General features: G+C 40.1%; 1 protein-coding gene across 3 annotated transcripts in view; it reads right to left on the bottom strand.

The window, feature by feature from the left end:
- The window catches only part of LOC137320195 (vacuolar protein sorting-associated protein 8 homolog), a 168534-nt gene that overhangs the window by 47188 nt on the left and 100973 nt on the right, over positions 1 to 20373 (bottom strand). For all 3 annotated transcript variants that reach the window (XM_067981913.1, XM_067981914.1, XM_067981915.1), the window contains 9 exons: positions 19337 to 19456; positions 15529 to 15585; positions 14199 to 14281; positions 13674 to 13758; positions 13391 to 13489; positions 10602 to 10691; positions 7724 to 7767; positions 6363 to 6510; positions 192 to 281 (listed from right to left, as the gene is read on the bottom strand). In XM_067981913.1, coding sequence (XP_067838014.1) covers positions 192 to 281; positions 6363 to 6510; positions 7724 to 7767; positions 10602 to 10691; positions 13391 to 13489; positions 13674 to 13758; positions 14199 to 14281; positions 15529 to 15585; positions 19337 to 19456 — 816 coding nt within the window. The remainder of the gene's footprint in view (positions 1 to 191; positions 282 to 6362; positions 6511 to 7723; positions 7768 to 10601; positions 10692 to 13390; positions 13490 to 13673; positions 13759 to 14198; positions 14282 to 15528; positions 15586 to 19336; positions 19457 to 20373) is intronic.

Below are 20373 nucleotides of genomic sequence, written 5' to 3'. Positions count from 1 at the left end.
ATATCACCTTTAACATTTTGGCACTTCAGATATTTCATACCATCAGACGAAGGCCACCTTGCAAATGGGGTGTCAGTGGCACTATGTAACAGCAGACCTGGACCCTTCAAGGATCTCAAATAGACTCGGTGATTTCCTATACCGTATGATCACATGGAGTTACCTCTGACCACATGAAATTGCATGCTCACCTCCAATAGGAAAGAAAATGCAGCTTGTACGTGTCCTTGTTTCTCCAAGAGATAGGCTAATGCATGGTGCAATTGATACTTCTTCAGAGCCTAGAAGAAAATATGAAAAACAAGATTTTTCCAATTCCCTTTTGAAAATTATTGAATCTGCTTCCACCACCCTTTCAGGAAGAGCATTCCAGATCAGAACACCACTAAAAAAGAAATGTTTCCTCATGTCGCCTCTGGTTCTTTTGCCAATTACCTTAAATCTGTGTCCTCTGGTTACCAACCCTACCACCACTGGAAAAAATTTCTCCTTATTTACACTATCAAAACCATTCATGATTTCAAACATCTCTATCAATCTCCTTCTCTGCTCAAAGGAGAACCCCAGCTTCTCCAGTCACTCCACATAACTGATGTCCCTTATCCCTGATACCATTCCAGTAAATCTCTTCTGCATCCTCTCGGATGCCTTGATGTCCTTCCTAAAGTGTGGTGCCAAGAATGGAACACTATACTCCAGCTGAGGCCTAACAAGTGCTTTGTACACTATGCCTCTATTAATAAAGTCCAGGATCCCATATGCTTTTTTTTAAAAAAAGGCCTTCTCAACTTGTCCTGCCAATTTCAAAGATTTGTGTACATACACCCCCCCCCCAAACCCTGGTCTCTCTGTTCCTGTACCCCCTTTAAAATTGTACCATTTAGTTTGTATTGCCTCTCTTCATTCTTCCTACCAAAATGTATCACTTCACACTTCTCTGCATTAAATTTCATCTGCCATATGTCTATCCATTTCACCAGTCTGTCTGTGTCCTCCTGAAGTCTGTTACTATCCTCCACATTGTTTGCTACATTCTCGAGTATTGTGTCATTTGCAAACTTTGAAATTATACCCGCTATACCCAGGTCCAGGTTATTGATATATATCAAAAAGAGAAATGGCCCTAATACCGACCACTAGGGACCACTTCTGTATTCTTCCCTCCAGTCTGAAAAATAACCATTCACCACTATTCTCTGCTTTCTGTCCCTTAGCCACTGTCCCTTTAATCCCACTTACAAGTCTATTACGTGGTACTTTATCAAATGCCTTTTGAAAGTCCATATACACATCAACCGTACTACCCTCATCAACCCTCTCAGTTACTTCATCAAAGAACTCAATCAAGTTAGTCAAGCATGATTTTCCTTTAACAAATCCGTGCTGGCTGTCATTTGTTAGCCCATACTTCTCCAAGTGCCAATTAATTTTGTCCTCGATTATTCTCAAAGTTTCCCCATTACCGATGTTAGACTGACTGGCCTGTAATTGCTGGGTTTATCCCTCTCCCCTTTTTTGAACAGGGGTGTAACATTTGCAATCCTCCAGTTCTCTGGCACGCCCCATATCTGAGGAGGATTGGAAGATTGTGCCCAAAGCATCCGCAATTTCTACCCTTACTTCTCTTAATAATCTAGGATGCATCCCATCTGGACCCATTTCTACCTTGAGCACTGCCAACCTTTTCAGTACCTCCTCTTTATTTTTATCCTATCCAATATCACTACAATCTCCTCCTTTACAGCTACATTGGCAGCATCCTCTTCTCTAGTGAAGACGGATGCCAAGTATTCATTTAGTACCTCAGCCATTCCCTCCACCTCCACAAGAGGATGTCTTTTTTGTCCCTAATTGGCCCCACCCTTCCTTTGACTCCCTTTTACTATTTATACATTTATAAAAGACTTTTGGGTTCCCTTTTAACCACAAAATAGGCTGGGATAAAGTAATCAATGCTTTTTAGAATGCAACAAGGACTGTTTCTCTCTCCACAGATGCTGCCTGACCTGCAAAATGTTTCCAGTATTTTCTGATTTTATTTCAGATTTCCAGCAACCGCAATATTTTGCTTCTGCTTCTGAGATCAGACTGTTTCTAGTCTAAGGAAAGTATTGCTCAATTTACTTCTGGGAAATGAAGTGGGGCAAATACCGGTTTGAAAGGAGAGCATTTTGGAAATAGTGACCAAAACATAGTTAGATTCAATGCAAGAATAGAAAAAGAGAATGAAGTGCAAAGATAATTGTGGACTTAAAAAAAAAAAGCAATGCTCATTGAGCTAAGAAGGGATCTGGCCCAAATTAACTGGCAGAAGACTCAGCAAACAGATCGACCGATCAGCTGTGGGAAATCGAATAAGATGGACAGAGTACAAAATAAATACATTCTGACATCCAGTCCTGGATGAGCCAAAATTTCCTCCAATTAAATATTGGGATGACGAAAGCCATCGCCTTCGGCCCCCGCCACAAACTCCGTTCCTTCCCCGTGATTCCATCCCCTTCTGCGGTCACTGTCTCAGGTTGAACAAGACTTTTTGCAACCTCGGCATTCTTCTTCACTCCGAGCTGAGTATCTGACTCCTTATCCTCTCCATCACAAAGATCACCTACTTCCACCTCCGTTAATCAACCGCCTCAGCCCACCTGCTGCTGAAATCCGCAACCATGCTGTCGTCACCTCCATACTCAATTATTCCACAGCCCTCCTAGTCAGCCTCTCATCCACCATCCTCCATAAACCAACTCATCTAAAACTCAGCTGCCCATATCCTATGCCACCGAAGACATGATCACCCATTAGCCCTGTACTTGCTGGCCTCAAGTTTAAAATTCTCTTCCTTGTATTTAAATCCATTCATGGCCTTGTTCCTCCTTCTCTCTTACGTTCTCCCGGCCTACAACCTTCCTATAACTCTGGCCTCGTGCATCTCCCAGTCCCTTTGCCCCCCTCCCCCCACCCTAGTGTAGTGAGAGGTGAAAAGGGAGTGTAAAAGAGCTAAAAAGGAATATGAAAAAAGGCTAGCAAATGTGAATAAGCCTGCAGTTATATTGCAATACAACTCCAGAACCAGTAAGTACAAAACCAGAGTTTTGCTGTGGGCTCTGATCACATTATACTTGCCATGATAAAGCTCTACTGCATGGAGGGTTAATGTGCTCTGCTGTGCTCCCTGGCTGGTGATATTTTGTTTTAAGCACAAAGACAAGAAAGAAAGACTTGCATTTCTATAGTGTCTTTCACGACCTCAGGACGTCCCAAAGCGTTTTACAGCCAATGATGTACTTTTGTAGTGTAGTCACTGTTGCAATGTAGGAAACGGGCAGTCAATTTGCACACAGCAAGGCCCAAACAGCAATGAGGTAATGACCAGATCATCTGTTTTTGATGCTGGTTGAGTGACAAGTATTGGCCAGGACATCAGGGAGAACACCTCTGCTCTTCTTTGAAATAGTGCCATTGGATCTTTAACATCTCATCCAAAAGATGGCACCTCCGACAGTGCAGCACTCCCTCAGTACTGTACTGGAATGTCAGCCTAGACTATGTGCTCAGGTATCGACTGGGACTTGAACTTATGACCTTCTGACTCAGAGGCGGGAGTGCTACCAACTGAGCTAAGGCTTTTTTTTTTATTCGTTCATGGGATGTGGGCATCGTTGGCAAGGCCAGCATTTATTGCCCATCCCTAATTGCCCTTGAGAAGGTGGTGGTGAGCCGCCTTCCTGAACCGCTGCAGTCCGTGTGGTGAAGGTTCTCCCACAGTGCTGTTAGGAAGGGAGTTCCAGGATTTTGACCCAGCGACAATGAAGGAACAGCGAAATATTTCCAAGTCAGGATGGTGTGTGACTTGGAGGGGAACGTGCAGATGGTGTTCCCATGTGCCTGCTGCTCTTGACCTTCTAGGTGGTAGAGGTCGCGGGTTTGGGAGGTGCTGTCGAAGAAGCCTTGGCGAGTTGCTGCAGTGCATCCCGTGGATGGTACACACTGCAGCCACTGTGTGCCAGTGGTGGAGGGAGTGAATGTTTAGGGTGGTGGATGGGGTGCCAATCAAGCAGGCTGCTTTGTCCTGGATGGTGTTGAGCTTCGTGAGTGTTGTTGGAGCTGCACTCATCCAAGCAAGTGGAGAGTATTCCATCACACTCCTGACTTGTGCCTTGTAGATGGTGGAAAGGCTTTGGGGAGTCACTCGCCACAGAATACCCAGCCTCTGACCTGCTCTTGTAGCCATAGTATTTATATGGCTGGTCCAGTTAAGTTTCTGGTCAATGGTGACCCCAGGATGTTGATGGTGGGGAATTTGGCGATGGTAATGCCGTTGAATATCAAGGGGAGGTGGTTAGACACTCTCTTGGAGATGGTCATTCCTGGCACTTGTCTGGCGTGAATGTTATTTGCCACTTATCAGCCCAAGCCTGGATGTTGTCCAGGTCTTGCTGCATGCGGGCTCGGACTGCTGACACATAAAAAGAGCATCCGCTTTCTCTAAATATTAAAGATTCTGTACTAAGTTTCTAAAGTGTGTAGGAGGTCCAGTCGACTTTTTAAATTCAGCTTCAACTACATTGGAATTATACTCCACACAATGTAATGCCTAAGCAGTGAGATAGCCTCTGATGGGTCTCTCACTGCTTGTCTTTAGTATGTTATGTAGTCAGATCAGGAGTTATGTTGCCACTTTTGCACCAATGAGCAGCAGAAAGAGTTTTGCATTAACAATAGCTTTATAACTGCACCCTTAACCTACAAAGCTGGTGGTGTCATTGTACTAATGTCCCGATATTGACATTTACTACCTTGTCTTTATTACAGCAAGAATACGAAAGAGTCAAGGATGAACGCACCTTGAATCAATGTTTCATTTCAACTGAGTCTATCCAGCATTTATCCATAAGCAGAGAAATATAGGCATTTATCAGGTTCTTGCAACTAAATTTATTGGGAAGCAAACTCTGGAATATGACTAATCATGTACTGTACTAGATTTAGGTCCCGTAATGTGTATCGGTTTGTGCCGAAAGCTTCATATATGGGTAAACTGCATTACAAACTGGCATTTGATAATCATAGTTGTGGAAATTCAGTGACACAAATTAACATCAGTGAGATAACTCCCCCTGCTGTTCACTATTGTCAGCAGAGATGGAAGCCAAGATTAAACTATGAAGTTGGTTTCAAGACTGAATCTTTGAGGTGGCACAATGTCCCCACATCAAGATTATTATTTACATTCTTTATTATAGAAGTTTTAAAAGTTTTATATATGAGTGGAAAGGCATTTTTGGAATGAGTCTTCTTGGTTAAAGAAGTTATAATGTCTTTTCTCGTGGTATGGATATATTCAGCAGAGCATACAACTTACAGAAACCTCTCATTTAAACTGATTTGTTTGCTACAGCTACTGATTTATTTTTTAACCACTTTTTGATTCTTAACTGCATTACACATATTTAATCATTGCTTGTATATTATATTCCATCTTAAAAGGCATGTATGCAATTATAGTTATTTTCAGCTTCATCTGCAATATATGTCGCATGGTCTTTCAAGTCAATCTTGGATATTAATCCTTCAAGGAGTTACAGATAAAAAAGTTAAATAAAAGTTTTTAACCTTAAAGTTAAGTGTTAGAGTAAGTAGAATAGATTATTGCAGTTGGGGAAAAAAGTAAAAGATTAACTGGTCATTCATCTAATTATTGTTAGTGGGATTTTGATGTGCACAAAATGTCTGCCATCTTTGCCTACATAACTAACTTCAATTCACTATGTGAATCATCTTATAAAGTGAAAAATTACAAAGCAAATTTAAGATTTGCTTTATAATAAAGGGCAATGACACGCACTGAAAAATGTTTTAGTTAAACTAGGTAAATATTTTAGGGGTTCCATTTAGCAGTTAGTACAGTAATAAAGCTAATCTTGTAGCTATACTATATTCTCTATTTCAGTATCAGAGTGCCCAAGTTAAAAACAAAACCGGTCAGCCGAGAGTCACAGGTGTTTCCTTGAAACTGCAAGCAGTCTTGGTTGAAAAAAAAATCTATTTTTGTCCTTTTATAAACAAAAGCATAAATTTTTAAAAAACCACACAAAATTAAGCATTTTTAGTTGTCCACTTTTTTCCATGAAATTGTCACCCTCTGAAGGTCCAGTGTGGTAATATCATGCAAGTTGCTCATCACATTACACTTTCCATATTTAACTCCCAAACTTCCTATTATTCATGTAAACTGATATTTTCTTGCACATTGCATGAGTATCTTAATAGTTGCAGATTACTGTGTTTTTGGGCTTTTTTTGGAAAATATTAGAACATTCTTGCAATTGATTTCACTGAAAAACAATTATGCAGCTTTATACCTTGATTGCTTCTTCTGGACGATAGAACTCTGACTTCTTGAGGAAAGCAGTCACTAAATCTGGTTTCCTTTGGCACAACAAGTCAATATACTTCTCATGATATTCATGGTTTAAAAGACTGGCGTCCTGGAAAGGCCAAGGCTCTGTGCTACAAATCAAAGATACACTTATTACCCAAAATCAGATAAAACAAACAAAAAAGATAAAGCTCTACTGATAGTGATTTTCTGATCACTGTGGGCATAGGAAGAGCAGAAGATAGTCAGCATACATTGAAAAACTAAATCCATGGTATGTGGAGAAAATTTTGAAAATGAAACTGCTTATCATAATGCTAATAAATGTTGTGTGTTCCACATGCCTGGTGTCTGCCCTGCCCAACTGTAGTGCTAAGACATACGGTTATGTTTCAACCTCTTCACTGGGTTCATTCAATATTGATGTATGTCTCAGTTTCTCATTAGTTCAATGCGTCCCATTGACAGAGCTGCTGACCAGTGACTTGCAAGATGCAATGGTGCTCGAGTTCAGTGGCTTGTCATGTTTTGTGCTCTCTCACTGGCAACACAGTTTATTTACAAGGCAATTGAGCAATGAGGTGAGCTTTAGAATTGGTCCAGTGACTTTCACCACATCAACCAATGAGGTAGCAAGAGGCCCGAACAATGTGGGATAGCTGCCAAAAAGGTAAGTGACCATCAGACTCGGGTCTGTGTCTGGAACAATGAAATTAGAAGAATTTATTAGAACATAGAATATTTTACCACAATAAGTACTGTAGCAGAGACTATAACATCATTTAAAAGGGAACTGGCTTTTATTTGAAAATGAATATAAAGTGATACTGGGAAAGGGCAGGGAAATTGGATTAGAGAGCTCCAGGTGAACAGCTAGCACTAGCACAATGGGCTGAATGGCCGCCTTCTGTGCTTTAAATTCTATGATTCTAACAGATGGTGGCTACCAGGTTTCTGGTGATGTTGCTGTATACTGATTGTTAGGAGGCGAATAGCAGTTCAGAGTAACTATCAACCCGATTTTTGATCCCTGTGGGGAAGTACCTAACCTCTGCTTGGTAACCCACCAACAATTCTACTGTGAGATCAGAAACTGTGCATGAGGAATCAAGGGTACAAAAATTTATATTCTAATACTTCCATTAGTGTGTTTGTTCAAAAAGTATGTAAAGTTTCATTTATTGAAATTATCTGCCAGATCTAGATAAAAACTTAATATGCTCTTCTCGAAACAAGATATCTAGAGATCTTTATGATTGCTTAGTCAGGGATTTACTGGAAATACACAAAAAAAAACAATTTTTTTTCACATTACAAATCTCCAAACCATGCAGACAATCTCACCTGGGGTCTAATATTCCATGAAGAAATTGAAACAACTGTGGATCCTAAATATTTAAAAAAATATAAAACTTGCATATTAAGGTCTTATCAAGTGTAAATTGCAAAGTATACATTATTAAATCTTCAAACACAGACACAAAACACAAACTGTCCTGGTGTATACATATTTACTGGCTGTATTTTGACAGAAGTAAAAATTCACAAAATCTCAGTGTCATTGCATTAGTAAACTATTGTTCCTTTGACTGATTTAAATACTGTAAAGAGAATAATTTGCAAAATTATTGACCATGTTACTGTTCATCTTCAGACACACACCACCTACAGTGAAGCCACAGAATTTGGATGCATTTGATGCAGAAATTTAAAATATAGATATACTATCTTGATATTAAAAAAACAGATCATCATTGTTAAAATGTTGAAGCATTTTTTGAATGTAGTTCATATACAAATGTGTGTCATCCACTGGCACACTGTTCCAGTGGAGTAGTGGAGTATATTTGGTGAAGCACAGTTGCCAAATAGGCATCTCAGCAGCTACGCCAAGCAAATCTCATTCTGGTATGTATCTCAGTTCTTTTGACAAGCAACTGGGAGACTAGAATTGATCAACTCAGGCAAGAAACACACAACTAATTGGAAAGCTCTTTCAGAGAGCTGGCACGGGCACGATGAGCCGAATGGCCTCCTTCTGTGCTGTAACATACTATGATACTATGAATTTGGAAGTTTCAACTGCTCAAAAAGGTCATGGAAAGTAAAAAGGGGGTAAGTGGGTGGGAGCTTTGCATACAGGATTGAACTCCAACATTCCTCATTCAACCTCCACGTTCAAACGGATTATGGCAAAAGTAGATTTTTTTTGTGGGGCAAGGCTCCTTATTTATATCATCTCCCCGTTAATTTTTCTTGGGGAGGGGAAAGAAAAACAAAAGGGGAATTTTTTCGTTCAAGGGCAGAGTCATAATTATTGGGAATATAACCCTTTCCTACTTGCACCTAAGATCAGCAAAAAGCACTCCCTAATTCAGGTAAAGTATAGGCAAGAGGTAAAGCTTCCTCTACTCTTCTCTAAAAATGAACACCAACACCGGTGCAAATTTATCAATTTCCAACACTTATGATTTCCTCTAAGAGTGGCTTCCAATTATTGGCCATTTTATTCTATTGGCCTACACTCGAACTGGGGACAGATTACTAAAACTCTTTCGACTCAGGACTCTTGCAACCGTCAGAAATGAGACACTTCTCAGTCTATATAGGATCTGAACCCAGATCCTGGTGGTGAAAGGACAGAGTGGTAACACACATGCTCCCTAGAATATCTTCTCCATGGGTCTCCCTCTACCTCCCTGGCAGACAGTAAATGGCTTTAATTACACTTCAAAAGTAATCCATTGGTGTAAAACATTGTGGGACATCCTGGGTGCTATACAAGTGTAAGTTCATTGTTTCTTGTGGTCTTGGATGAAACACTCTGACTTTGTGTCCCTGTATAGAACCACCTCCAATCTGCATGGCGTTGAGTTATATGGAATCAAGAGCATGAAAATGGTTTTCTATGCAGCCTGCTAACCAGGACTACCGTATTTCATCTGTGAATAATTAGAACACTGAAATTCGTGAGAATTTACCTTCATCATGTGTCTGCATCAGCATAGATCAAAAGTGACTACAGGCCAGAAGCCCAATGTTTGCCAGTTTGGCTCAGTGGTAGCACACTTTCTTCCGAGTCAAGAGGTTGCAAGTTCAATCCCCACTCCAGGACTTGAGCACATAATCAGTGTAGTACAGAGACAGAGCTGCATAGTTGGAGGTGCGGTCTTTCAGACAAGATGTAGAATGGAGGGCTTTGCCTGGCTGTTCAGAGGGACATAAAAAATATCCCATGGCACTGTTTAATGAGGAGCAGGAAGCTCTCCATGTGCCCAACACTCATCCCTTAACCAACATCAACAAAACAGATCAACTTGTCATTCATCTCATTTGCTGGGACCTTGCTGTGTGCAAATTGGCTGCTGCATTTGTCTGGCCAAGGAGTTCTGAATTGTGAAGGTAGGGAATCTGGCAATATCATTAGGAAAAAAAGTTGATCCTTTAGTTGAAGACATGGACGTGGGGATCTTGATGATGTACCAGATAGAACAGAAATTTCAATTGAGTTGAACAGAACACTGAGCTTGTGCACCATTGGGTTCAGTGTCAGTGAACTCCTGGGGAGGCTGAAAGAGTTAGAGCCAAGTAGATCCACTGACTCCAGGGCAGTTGCTGTATTATCCGACTCCGTATCCGGCATCAAGAGCTGGACGAACTGTAACTTCCCACAGTTCAATGTAGCAAAACTGCAACCACCCTGTTAGCCTCTCACCGCCGTCTACTTGGCTTTGACTCCATCAGTCTCCCCAGCAGCTCACTGTCCCAAACATGTGTCTTTAAAAATGCTACTACAGAAAGAAATATCACACTGAAACCTAGCCCCCCAAAAAAGTGGTTGACAAAACAAATACTAGCCCATACTAATTTGCTATTATGTCAGTTACTTTTGGATAACTAGTTGAAAGTAATTCTGACAACAGAATTTTTATGTTCTCAAGTACAATTATTTATTTATGGATTTCAGGTATGCACATACAACAGTAGTTGGGGCTGCAGCATTAAAAATTGAGCGACAGTACTATGCCAAACATAAATTTCTCTAATGTAAGAAATTTGAGACTCAGTACATAGCACATCTCTGTATAGGAACCATTTTGCTGTTAACCACAAACGTTAATTGCAAAGAATACACTGCACAGAGACATAGGTTGACATAATGCGTTGTTCTTTTTTTCCCCCAAGGCATATTAAGCCGTAGATGTGTAAAAACAAAACTCACCTGAAATGTTTCCAGAATAACCGTGATACTGTTTGAAAATTGTCTAAACATCAGTTCTGCAGTTAGTTGTGGGCTCACTTCAACTAACTCCTACAAAAGAAAACACAAGATACATAACAATTAGTTGTGGACATGATGGGCTGAATGGCCTCCTTCTGTACCGTAAATTTTCTGTGATTCTATAGTACACTGCACTACCAAAAATTACAGAAGGCATCCAATGTGCCCAAAGCTCATTTGCTCACACATCTCTTGAAAAGAGAAGGCTGAGGGATGACCTGATAGAGGTCTTTAAGACTATGAAAAGTTTCGATAGAGTAGACATAGAGAAAATGTTTCCACTTGCGAGGGAGTCCAAAACTAGGGGTCATAAAAAATATGATTGTCACTAATAACTCCAATAGGAAATTCAGGAGAAACTTCTTTACCCAAAGTGGTTAGAATATGGAACGTTCTACCCCAAGGGTTGTTGAGGCAAATAGCATAGATGCATTTAAGGGGAAGCTAGATAAGCACATGGGGGAGAAAGGAATAGAGGCTCATGTGGAGCATAAACGCCAGCATAGACCAATCGGATATGGTGCACTCTTTCCAAAACACTTCAGCCAGTACGCGTAGGAATTTTAATTACTTTACATTCCTTCCAGTCAAAGCTCCACTTGTTGTCTTCATGTTTTCCCTCAGTTAGGAGTGTGGGACAGAAATGGACCCTATAGACTTCTCTATTGCTGCTGGCACTTTTGGTGATTGGCCAAAAGGAGGTGGAGTCAAGGGTCAAGTAAGTTTTTATAGTAGTGGAATTAAATGCATTAGGAAAGTTCAAAATACAACTAAATGCATGGCTGGATAAATTAGAATACTTGAGCCATGACCTTAATGGACCAAAAATGGCCTTTTCTAATCTGTGACTTTTTATGTTCTCAAGCATCCTGGCTTAATAGAAGAACCAAAGAAAAGATACAGCACAGAAGGGGGCCATTCAGCCCATCGTGTCCGCGCCGGCTCGAAGAACAATCAGGTGCCCATTCTAATCCCACCTTCCAGGTGTGTAGCCCTACAGCTTACAGCACTTTAGGTGCAGGTCCAGGTACTTTTTAAAAAGAGTTGAGGGTCCCTGCCTCTACCACCAATTCGGGCATCGAATTCCATACACCCACTACCCTCTGGGTAAAAATGTTTTTCCTCATGTCCCCTCTAATCCTTTCGTCAATCAGCTTAAACATATGTCCTCTGGTTCTTGAACTCTCCGCCAGGGGAAACAGGTACTTCCTGTCTACTCAATCTGGGCCCCTCATAATTTTGTACACCTCAATCATGTCTCCCTGCAGCCTCCTCTGCTCCAAGGAAAATAACCACAGCCTATCCAATCTCTCCTCATAGCTGCAATTTTCAAGCCCTGGCTACATTCTTGTAAATCTTCTCTTGGCTCTCTCCAGAGCAATTAAGTCCTTCCTGTAATGTGGTGACCAGAACTGCACACAATACTCCAGCTGTGGCCTTACCAGTGTTTTATACAGTTCCATCATTACATCCCTGCTTTTGTATTCTATACCTCGGCTAAGGACAGCATTCTGTATGCCTTCTTCACAACCTTATGTACCTGTACTGCCACCTTCAGGGACCTGTGCACATGCACTCCAAGGTCTCTCACTTCCTCTATCCCTCTCAATATATTCCCGTTTACTGCGTATTCCCTTTTACTGTTTGCCCTCCTCTAAGTGCATTATCTCACACTTCTCCGGGTTGAACTCCACTTGCCACTTTTCCACCCACTCCACCAACCCATTGATATCTTCTTGGTGTCTACAACTATCCTATTAATATTTTGTTTTGCCACCATTTTACACACTATTTTGCAGTTCAGTGGAATTCCACCCACAAAGGAGTAGATGAATTTGAAATGCCCGTCAAGAGTAGGATTCATACTCTATTGTGTTAAATGGAAATCAGATACTCCAACACTCCAACTCCATCAAAAGCTAGCCGAGCTGTAAAACTGTCTTATACTGCTTGCTAAGCTTTTAACTCCTCCAAGTTTGTACCACAATTGGAAAACAATTTAACTGTACTCTTCTGTGAATCATTTGATGTAATTATTTTACTGTAAGGTTAATACCTTCAAACACAAACATCCTGCGACTCAGGCATAAAGTTTTTTGTTAAATGAGAAAAAATAAATCAAGAATCTTCTTTCAATCTATTTATCTCCTCATAGTAATTTTGTTTCTTTTAGTAACCTTGAATTTTAATTTCAATCCCCGTTTACAACCACACAAACAAAAATTCAATTTTAAAAAACAATTGTGGACTAGTTTTGAAGTGAGCAGTTAAAATCATCCATGATCAGTTTTCACCATGTAAATAATAGTTTAATACAACTTTCTATCAGAGGCAATTGAAATAGCCCACCTGAACATTGAGTCTACATGCATTGGACCCATGAAATCTATGGCAAGAAGGCAGATATCATTATGCAGGAGCTTAAACCATGCAAGATTTGTAGAGTGCCATCTGCAGAGGATGGTAACTGACAGTGGGAACAATGCATCAGAATAGGCAGGAGTAGGAAAGTAGAGGGATGGAGATGAGGAGGACTTTTTTTTTACAAAAGTGTGAAGTTAATAAAAAGTACGGTGTAGCAAACATTTTGAAGTGGTATATTAGGATTGTCCTCATTTAACTTTGGTAGGATAATGAAAAACAAGCGACAACCTTTAAACCACTGTTTTTAATTAACATGTTATTGAATTTTTGTTTTTGGAGAAGGAAATTAGAGATTAATTTCTTACATGAATATGATTAAGTATTTCCTCCTGGAAAGAAAGTCTCTCTTCTTTAGTCATCGCAGTGTTGCTTAACGTATCATGGATATACTTGTACACTTGCAGCTGTGGATAGGAACATTTATAACAAATATTTCAGACTTTTGCACGTTAAAGTGTTAAAATTAATGGTAATTATTTATACAGAAATTTAATTTATTTATAACATGATTCACTTGTTGAATCATGCCACACCAACACTTCTTCAGCTCCAATATTTATAACTAGAATTTAAATAACACAAACTCACCTTTCGTACAGTATCTTTAAGGTAACAGATGAAGATCTTGCTGTGAAGCCGTTTTCTTTTATATACAAATTCACACACCTGATAGCTGAGGAAACAATATCAGCATTGTTAGGTCGAGTAACATTTTAGCACAGAGGGATAAAAATACAACCACACCTCCCCTCCCCCACAAGAGCAGTATTCTCTCCCATGTACCTCTTGCAAATTCCATGTTAGCAAGATGCCAGAAAGTCTATAAAACTGGCTTGGGGTTTTCCCATCCATTTTCCTTCCCCATTCGCCCTCCTAGATTAACGTATGGATCTAAGGGGATCAAGCCAAATATAGGGCCCCCAGTAAAACAGGTTTGTTTTAATGGATCGGGGGAGGGGGGGGCCAAGTATCCTGGGCCCCAAGAATTCTTAATCTAGCTCTGCTGCTCAGCACCTCTCTCCAGCATGACAAAAGATTATAAATTCACATGTTTTCTGTGGTGCTGTATATTGATGCTCCAATGTGATTACATTTTTTCTAATGAATGCTTACAATTGTACTTTTTCAGCCAAAGAGATCAGCTTCTCTTCATCAAAGTAAATAATACCCCCTGCTTGAAGCAGCTCCAGTAATGCCTGAGTAATATAGGGAAATAAAATTTAGTGACAACACTTCACACTTTACAGACATTGAAACACTTTACAAACATTGAAATGATTACTAACACACTCATGAGGTAAACAGCTCAGACTTGATTCAAACTCAGACTATTCAGTTATATTCATTTTAAGGTTCTTCAGTTTTGTATTGGGAAAAAGTCAAGTATTAAATATTGTTACTTATTTAATGGTTTCTTATTCCTTTGCATTGACTATTCTGTTTTAAATATTTTGAATTCAGTTTTAATCTTTTATATACACAACAGGCTCTCTCTACGATGCACTGCTTTGGGGAGCTAGTCAAAAGTTGAAGGATAAGGTAACTGAGCTGCTACATACCGGTAAGGGCAAGTAATAACCGTAGATCACCGTATATGTTGGTTTTTGTTAAAATAATTGCATTTGCAAAACTCCACCACGAGCCCTATAAGCTACACATTTCTCACGGCAAACGGTGGAGTAGACTAGGCTGCTGTCAGCTAAGATGCTCTTTTTGGAGCACAAAAGCTCCAAGACTCATACAGGTAGAATTTGTTTTCAAAGATTAATTACAGGCTTTTTTGCAAATATCTTGACAATGACAAAAATAGAGCCTTTAATCTTCAAAAATAAATTGCACTGATACAATCAATACAGCAACCATGCTCCAAAGATAGCCTCCAGCTAATATGTAGCAAATTCCCAGTAGAAACAAGGGAACCATATAGTCCATGATATGTCTCTGAAATGCACATCATAAAGATTTAATAAGTAAATAAATAGCCACTCTGATTGAAATTTGTTTCATTTAGATGGCACTTAAGTTTGAAGGTTTTTATTTAAAATTCAGCATGTTTGTGCTCTATGTCAATGGAAAAATTTAAAGCAACAGTTGAGCAGTGGCAATACATCTGGCTGCTGATTTGAACTCAGCGGGTTCTCCTGATGGTTCAGGTAGTTAAGTCAATGAGTAGCTGAACTATAACAGACCATGATGAATCCAGGTTTGATCCCTTGTCTGTGCTTAATTAGCTCATCTCAGTTTGGCAATGAAAAAGCAGCCAGGGATCCTTCTCGATTAATTTCCATTGACCCTTACTGAAAGTGCATGTGTGTGGCCAGAACTGGGCTTTGTTGTGTTATGCTGTTATTTTCCTTTAACACATAATTTCTGGGCTGTTTGTTTTCCCTCTTTATAAATGAGGCTGACGATAGCAACAAGAAAACAACATTCATTCTGTTACCTGTTGACTTTCTTCATGTTGTGAATCATTGTCTGGATTACACAGGAAATCCAGAGCCTAGAAAGGAACCCAAACTGGAATTTAATAACACTTCATCCAAGACCAACATTTGAGATTGCTTACTGTTAAATCACTCAGAAGAACCTTTCATTTTAAAACAGAAAGAAAGCCCGAGGCAGTGCTTTCTTTTCAAAGTGAGTCACCCATCTCTCTGAAGTTAAACTCACCGTATTGGTTAACTTTGAGAATATAACTGTTTTCCTGTTAGTGTTCAGGCTTGGAGACCTGCTATTTTAGACCTTCATTCCCCTTGAGTTGCTGCAGTTGTATAGGTTATAGAACAGTCGGTATGAATTCTGGAGCAGTTCCATTGATTTTAATGGGAGACAGCAATCTGAATTGAGGTGGGGGGGGGTGCGCAAACTGGTTAGAGTGGATAGATTACAAACGTGGGGTGATGGCCTCAAGTTTTGCAGGCAGCCTCTCCTTCATTTGTCCATGAAGTCAATGACTACATACCATATTTTGATGCAGTGTTGTCCATAGAAATCATTGACTACAGCACTTGTTTTAGCCACATGCACTAATTTTTGTCAAAAATGCCTTGCACTCAAAAGGTAAATGTACTTCATGAGTATACTTACAGAACATTTACTACCATTCAGTGCAAAACTTTGTAGTCTTTCTCTTGCCAGAAATCCAGACTTTGGTGCATGAATTTATCAGACACAGGACATCTTATTGCAGCTTCTAGGTTTTTGTCCAGCAGTTGCGAGGGGTACTTTGACTTAGTGATTGCTGAGAACGTTGACTTGCATAGACACCTGTCCTTGCTCTCCAGTACATGGCTGGATGTTGCCATGATGTGGTTGGAGCTACTCGTTATTGGTTGGGCTTGCTTTCTTATGAGGGTTATTCTGATTGGTCAAGCTGATGACAACAGCTCCCCTCTCCAGTCGATGTTGGTGTTTCCATGGTGCTGAAGTCTGGCGTTTTCACCCGTATTACACAACATTTTATAAGATAACCAACAAGCAGTAGCCAAGGAAGCAAAGCACAACAATCAAAAAACACTTGCACTCTGCTTTTTGTCTTACCATTTTACCAACAAACACAGAAAAAGGTTAAAGTGCACATGCATATGCCATGCACATAGGAGTATTGAGATCACATGCCCAACGATGTCTCTTACTCATTTTTTAAAATTACTGATCAAAAATGCAATCATTCATATCGCCACATCTGCTTTCCCAATTGGTCACATTTTGAATAATACTTAAATCCCAGCTCATCACAATACTTCATCTATTTGTTTTTTTCTAAATGTTAGAAAAAAAATAAATAGTCAGAACGAACACCACTGCACATAGCGACAAAACCACGGAGTGCCCAAGTAATTAGGAAAAACCCACCAAGGATGGGGTGGGTCAGGAACTTTATACAGCTGAGGTGGAGGTGGTCATCTGGGAGACATCCTTGTATCAATCCATTATGGATGTCAAAAATATGAGACATCATCCATGGTAATTTCTCCTGTGATGGCTATAGCTCATTTCTCGAACATGTGGAGGGTGCAAGAATAAAGAAATGGAGAAATTCATTCCAGCAAATTTCTCACACTTGGTAAATACATTACTAGCCTTTCAATAGCAGACTAGAAGCTACAGGAACTGATTTAATATCTACAACTTTAGCACTGTATTCTACCATACAATGAGCACACCAGCCACCTGGCTAGATGACCATCCTACATTATGAAAAATGTTCAATGTGGAGCATGTCGTAGTCTTGCATAACTAAGGCTCAACAAAAGTCATGGTTAAGTGCTGAAAATGTTACATAACGCTGGTAAAAATCAAGCAATTTGAAGTGCAAAATAATTCCTGCTGGTTTGTAAAAAAGGTAGAATGAGTAGCAAGCAAGGTATTTTTTTTAAAATTCATTCTCAAGATATGGGCATTGCTGGCAAGTCAGGCATTTATTGTCCATCCCTAGTGGCCCTTGGAGGTGGTGGGTCGGATTGGATTTGTCCTGATTTTTGTGGACAGGACATACCTGGGCAATTTTCCACATTGTCGGGTAGATACCAGTTTTGTATCTGTGCTGGAACAGCTTAGCTCAGGATGTGGCTAGTTCTGGAGTACAAGTCTTCAGCAATTCAGCCAGGATGTCGTCGGGACCTGTAGCTTTTGCTGTGTCCAGTGCACACAGCCATTTCTTGATATCATGTGGAGTGAATCAAATTGGCTGAAGACTAGCTTCTGTGATGGTGGGGACCTCAGGAGGAGGCAGAGAAAGATCATCCACTTGCAACAACTGGCTGAAGATGGTTGTGAACACTTCAGTCTTGTCTTTTGCACTTACGTTCTGGGCTCCGCCGTCATTGACGATGGAGATGTTCATGGAGCCTCCTCCTCCCATTAGTTGCTTAATTGTCCACCACCATTCGCGATTAGATGTGGCAGGGTTGCAGAGCTTTGACCTGATCCGTTGATTGTGGGATCGTTTAGCTCAGTCTATAGCATGCTGCTTTCCTACATCATGCTCTTCATACACATTACTGGCTTTACAAATACATTTGCCATTTTTCTAAATCTAACTCTTCTATTTTCATTTCTAAAAGTAAGTAGGCTAGGGCTTTTTTTGGTAGGTGGAGAGAACAATGCAGTAATGGATTGTTGGGACTTTACTATTAAAAAAATGGTGGCTGACGTACATGCTAATATGTTGGCATGTAGAAAGTAAGTTGTACTTTTCATTTCTAGTTTCGGGAATTAAATTGAATTTTAAAGATTTCACTCATTCTTCCTACAGCTAGATAGGACTGCGCTACATTTACAATTGGAACAAAATTAGTCCATTTGATCATGAGACTGTGATGAATTAACTCACTGTGATACTAAATCTGTGACCTTATCTTTGAGTGCTATTTTTAATTACAAATTTTAAAATCAGTTGTAAACATTCCATTCTTTACTCAGTGGTGAGAATGTGGAACTTGCCACCACATGGAGTGGTTGAGGTGAATAGCATAGATGCATTTAAGGGGAAGCTAGATAAGTACATGATGGAGAAAGGAATGGAAGGATATGTTGATAGGGTGACATGAAGTAAGGTGGAAGGAAGCTCGTGTGGAGCATATACACCAGCAAAGACTTGTTGGGCCAAATGGCCTGTTTCTGTGCTGTAAAATTCTATTTAAGAACTTTCATCAATTTTACATTCATCTCACTGTTAAAATATTAAGTGTGACAAATTTATCATTTTAACAAATTAAAGCAAGCAGAAACATGAAATGATCTGGGCAATCCAAGCCAAACCTTACCCAATATTAAATCTACAGCAGAAAACTGCCTACACTTATAAGAATTGATGTTAATCTGCAAAAGGCCCATAAATAGACTGGTGCAGGAAGCAGAAAAAACACACACTGGTACTGACACTAGGTTCCCAAAGTAGAGAAGAACATTTCATTCTTGAGCATTAACAGTTTTACCTTGAAAAAGGCAAAAAATCTCCAAGAAATTGAAATAGCACAAACAGGAATTTAGGTTAAGTGTCACTCACATAGTTTTTGTTTCAGACACAAATACAGATTTGGGAAAATAGGATGAAAAGATCCCATCAGATCAGGTTTTCATGCTTTTGTTCTAAAACACATTGTTATAATGCAGGGCGTCAGTTCCAGTTTTTAAAAGAGTCAACTACTTATTCTTTTGGGTCATTTGCATAGTCTTCAATGATAATAGGTTTGAAGTTACAAGCCTTGAGGATTTTGTTGAGTTTTTGCTCATTAAAGCTTCCTCACCTGATCAAAGAGCCGCCTGTTTACAAACAGCGAGCTCTCGGCTCTGGCTAGCTGACGTGCCAAGAAAGTGAAGAGACAACCAATCTGGGAAGGTGTGAATTCTGTTCCCTCCACCATCACCTAAAAAAGAAAACCAAATAATAAATGTACTGTGCATTGGACAAAAATCCATTGTAAAGTTACTGAACTTTTTAAAATATACACAGTGCCTAAAAGGAGAATACACCAGCATGCTGGGGTTATGAATACAGTTGTAAGTACCCGGAAACAATGTACTGTTTGGGGTATCAAACTTGGTGATGACTCCTGGGTCGAAGAAGATCAAGGGCCTTGTCTACATGGAGGGAATCTTGCAGAGTTATTGACCTTTAAGGGATTCGTTATTACTTTGTGGTCCCATTCCAACTTGTCTCATATTTGCCTTCATGAATAGTGTATGTATGCATGTATGTGTATGTGTGGTATCTCGATTATGTAGGCTTCCAAAGGGCTCCAGGCTGTCTGGTACTTCCAGGCAGTGTTTGGCAAAACGCTTTGCAACTGACATATTTCCAAATATTCACCCATGCATTTTCTGCAGAAAGGGTTGCATGTTGCCATGGAGAGGATGTGGGGTGGGAGAGAGAATGCATCTTCCTGTGGCTGCTAGATGTATTAGCTTTGCTAGTCTACTTGCTGTTGGGGGGGGGGGGGTGGGTCTTGGGTGGGCAGAACTAATAAGCACAGGCCAGGTCTATGCAAATTCGTTTTTGGTGGGGAGGGGGTGCCTCACATGGAATTTTTGGAACGTGGATAGGGTCTTGAAGGAAATGTTAATTTGGAGGTAGTAGCACCTGTCATGCTGATTGAGATGACTGGAATGGCTCTGGTCAAGGACTTGGCCTAACCTGTTTAAACCTCTCTCAAGCCAGGTTTGGAAGCTGCCTGTGCTAATTTCCTATTGCTGCAGGTTGAGAGAAGGTAAACAAGCCTGAAAGTATTTTAAAGAAACTCTAAACCTCTTTACAGGCCAATAGACTTGTTGTTACTATAGCTGT

The sequence above is a fragment of the Heptranchias perlo genome, chromosome 3 (assembly GCF_035084215.1).
Source record: "Heptranchias perlo isolate sHepPer1 chromosome 3, sHepPer1.hap1, whole genome shotgun sequence".
NCBI classification, from domain to species: Eukaryota; Metazoa; Chordata; class Chondrichthyes; order Hexanchiformes; family Hexanchidae; genus Heptranchias; species Heptranchias perlo.
This window is presented reverse-complemented; position numbering and strand designations above follow the sequence as displayed.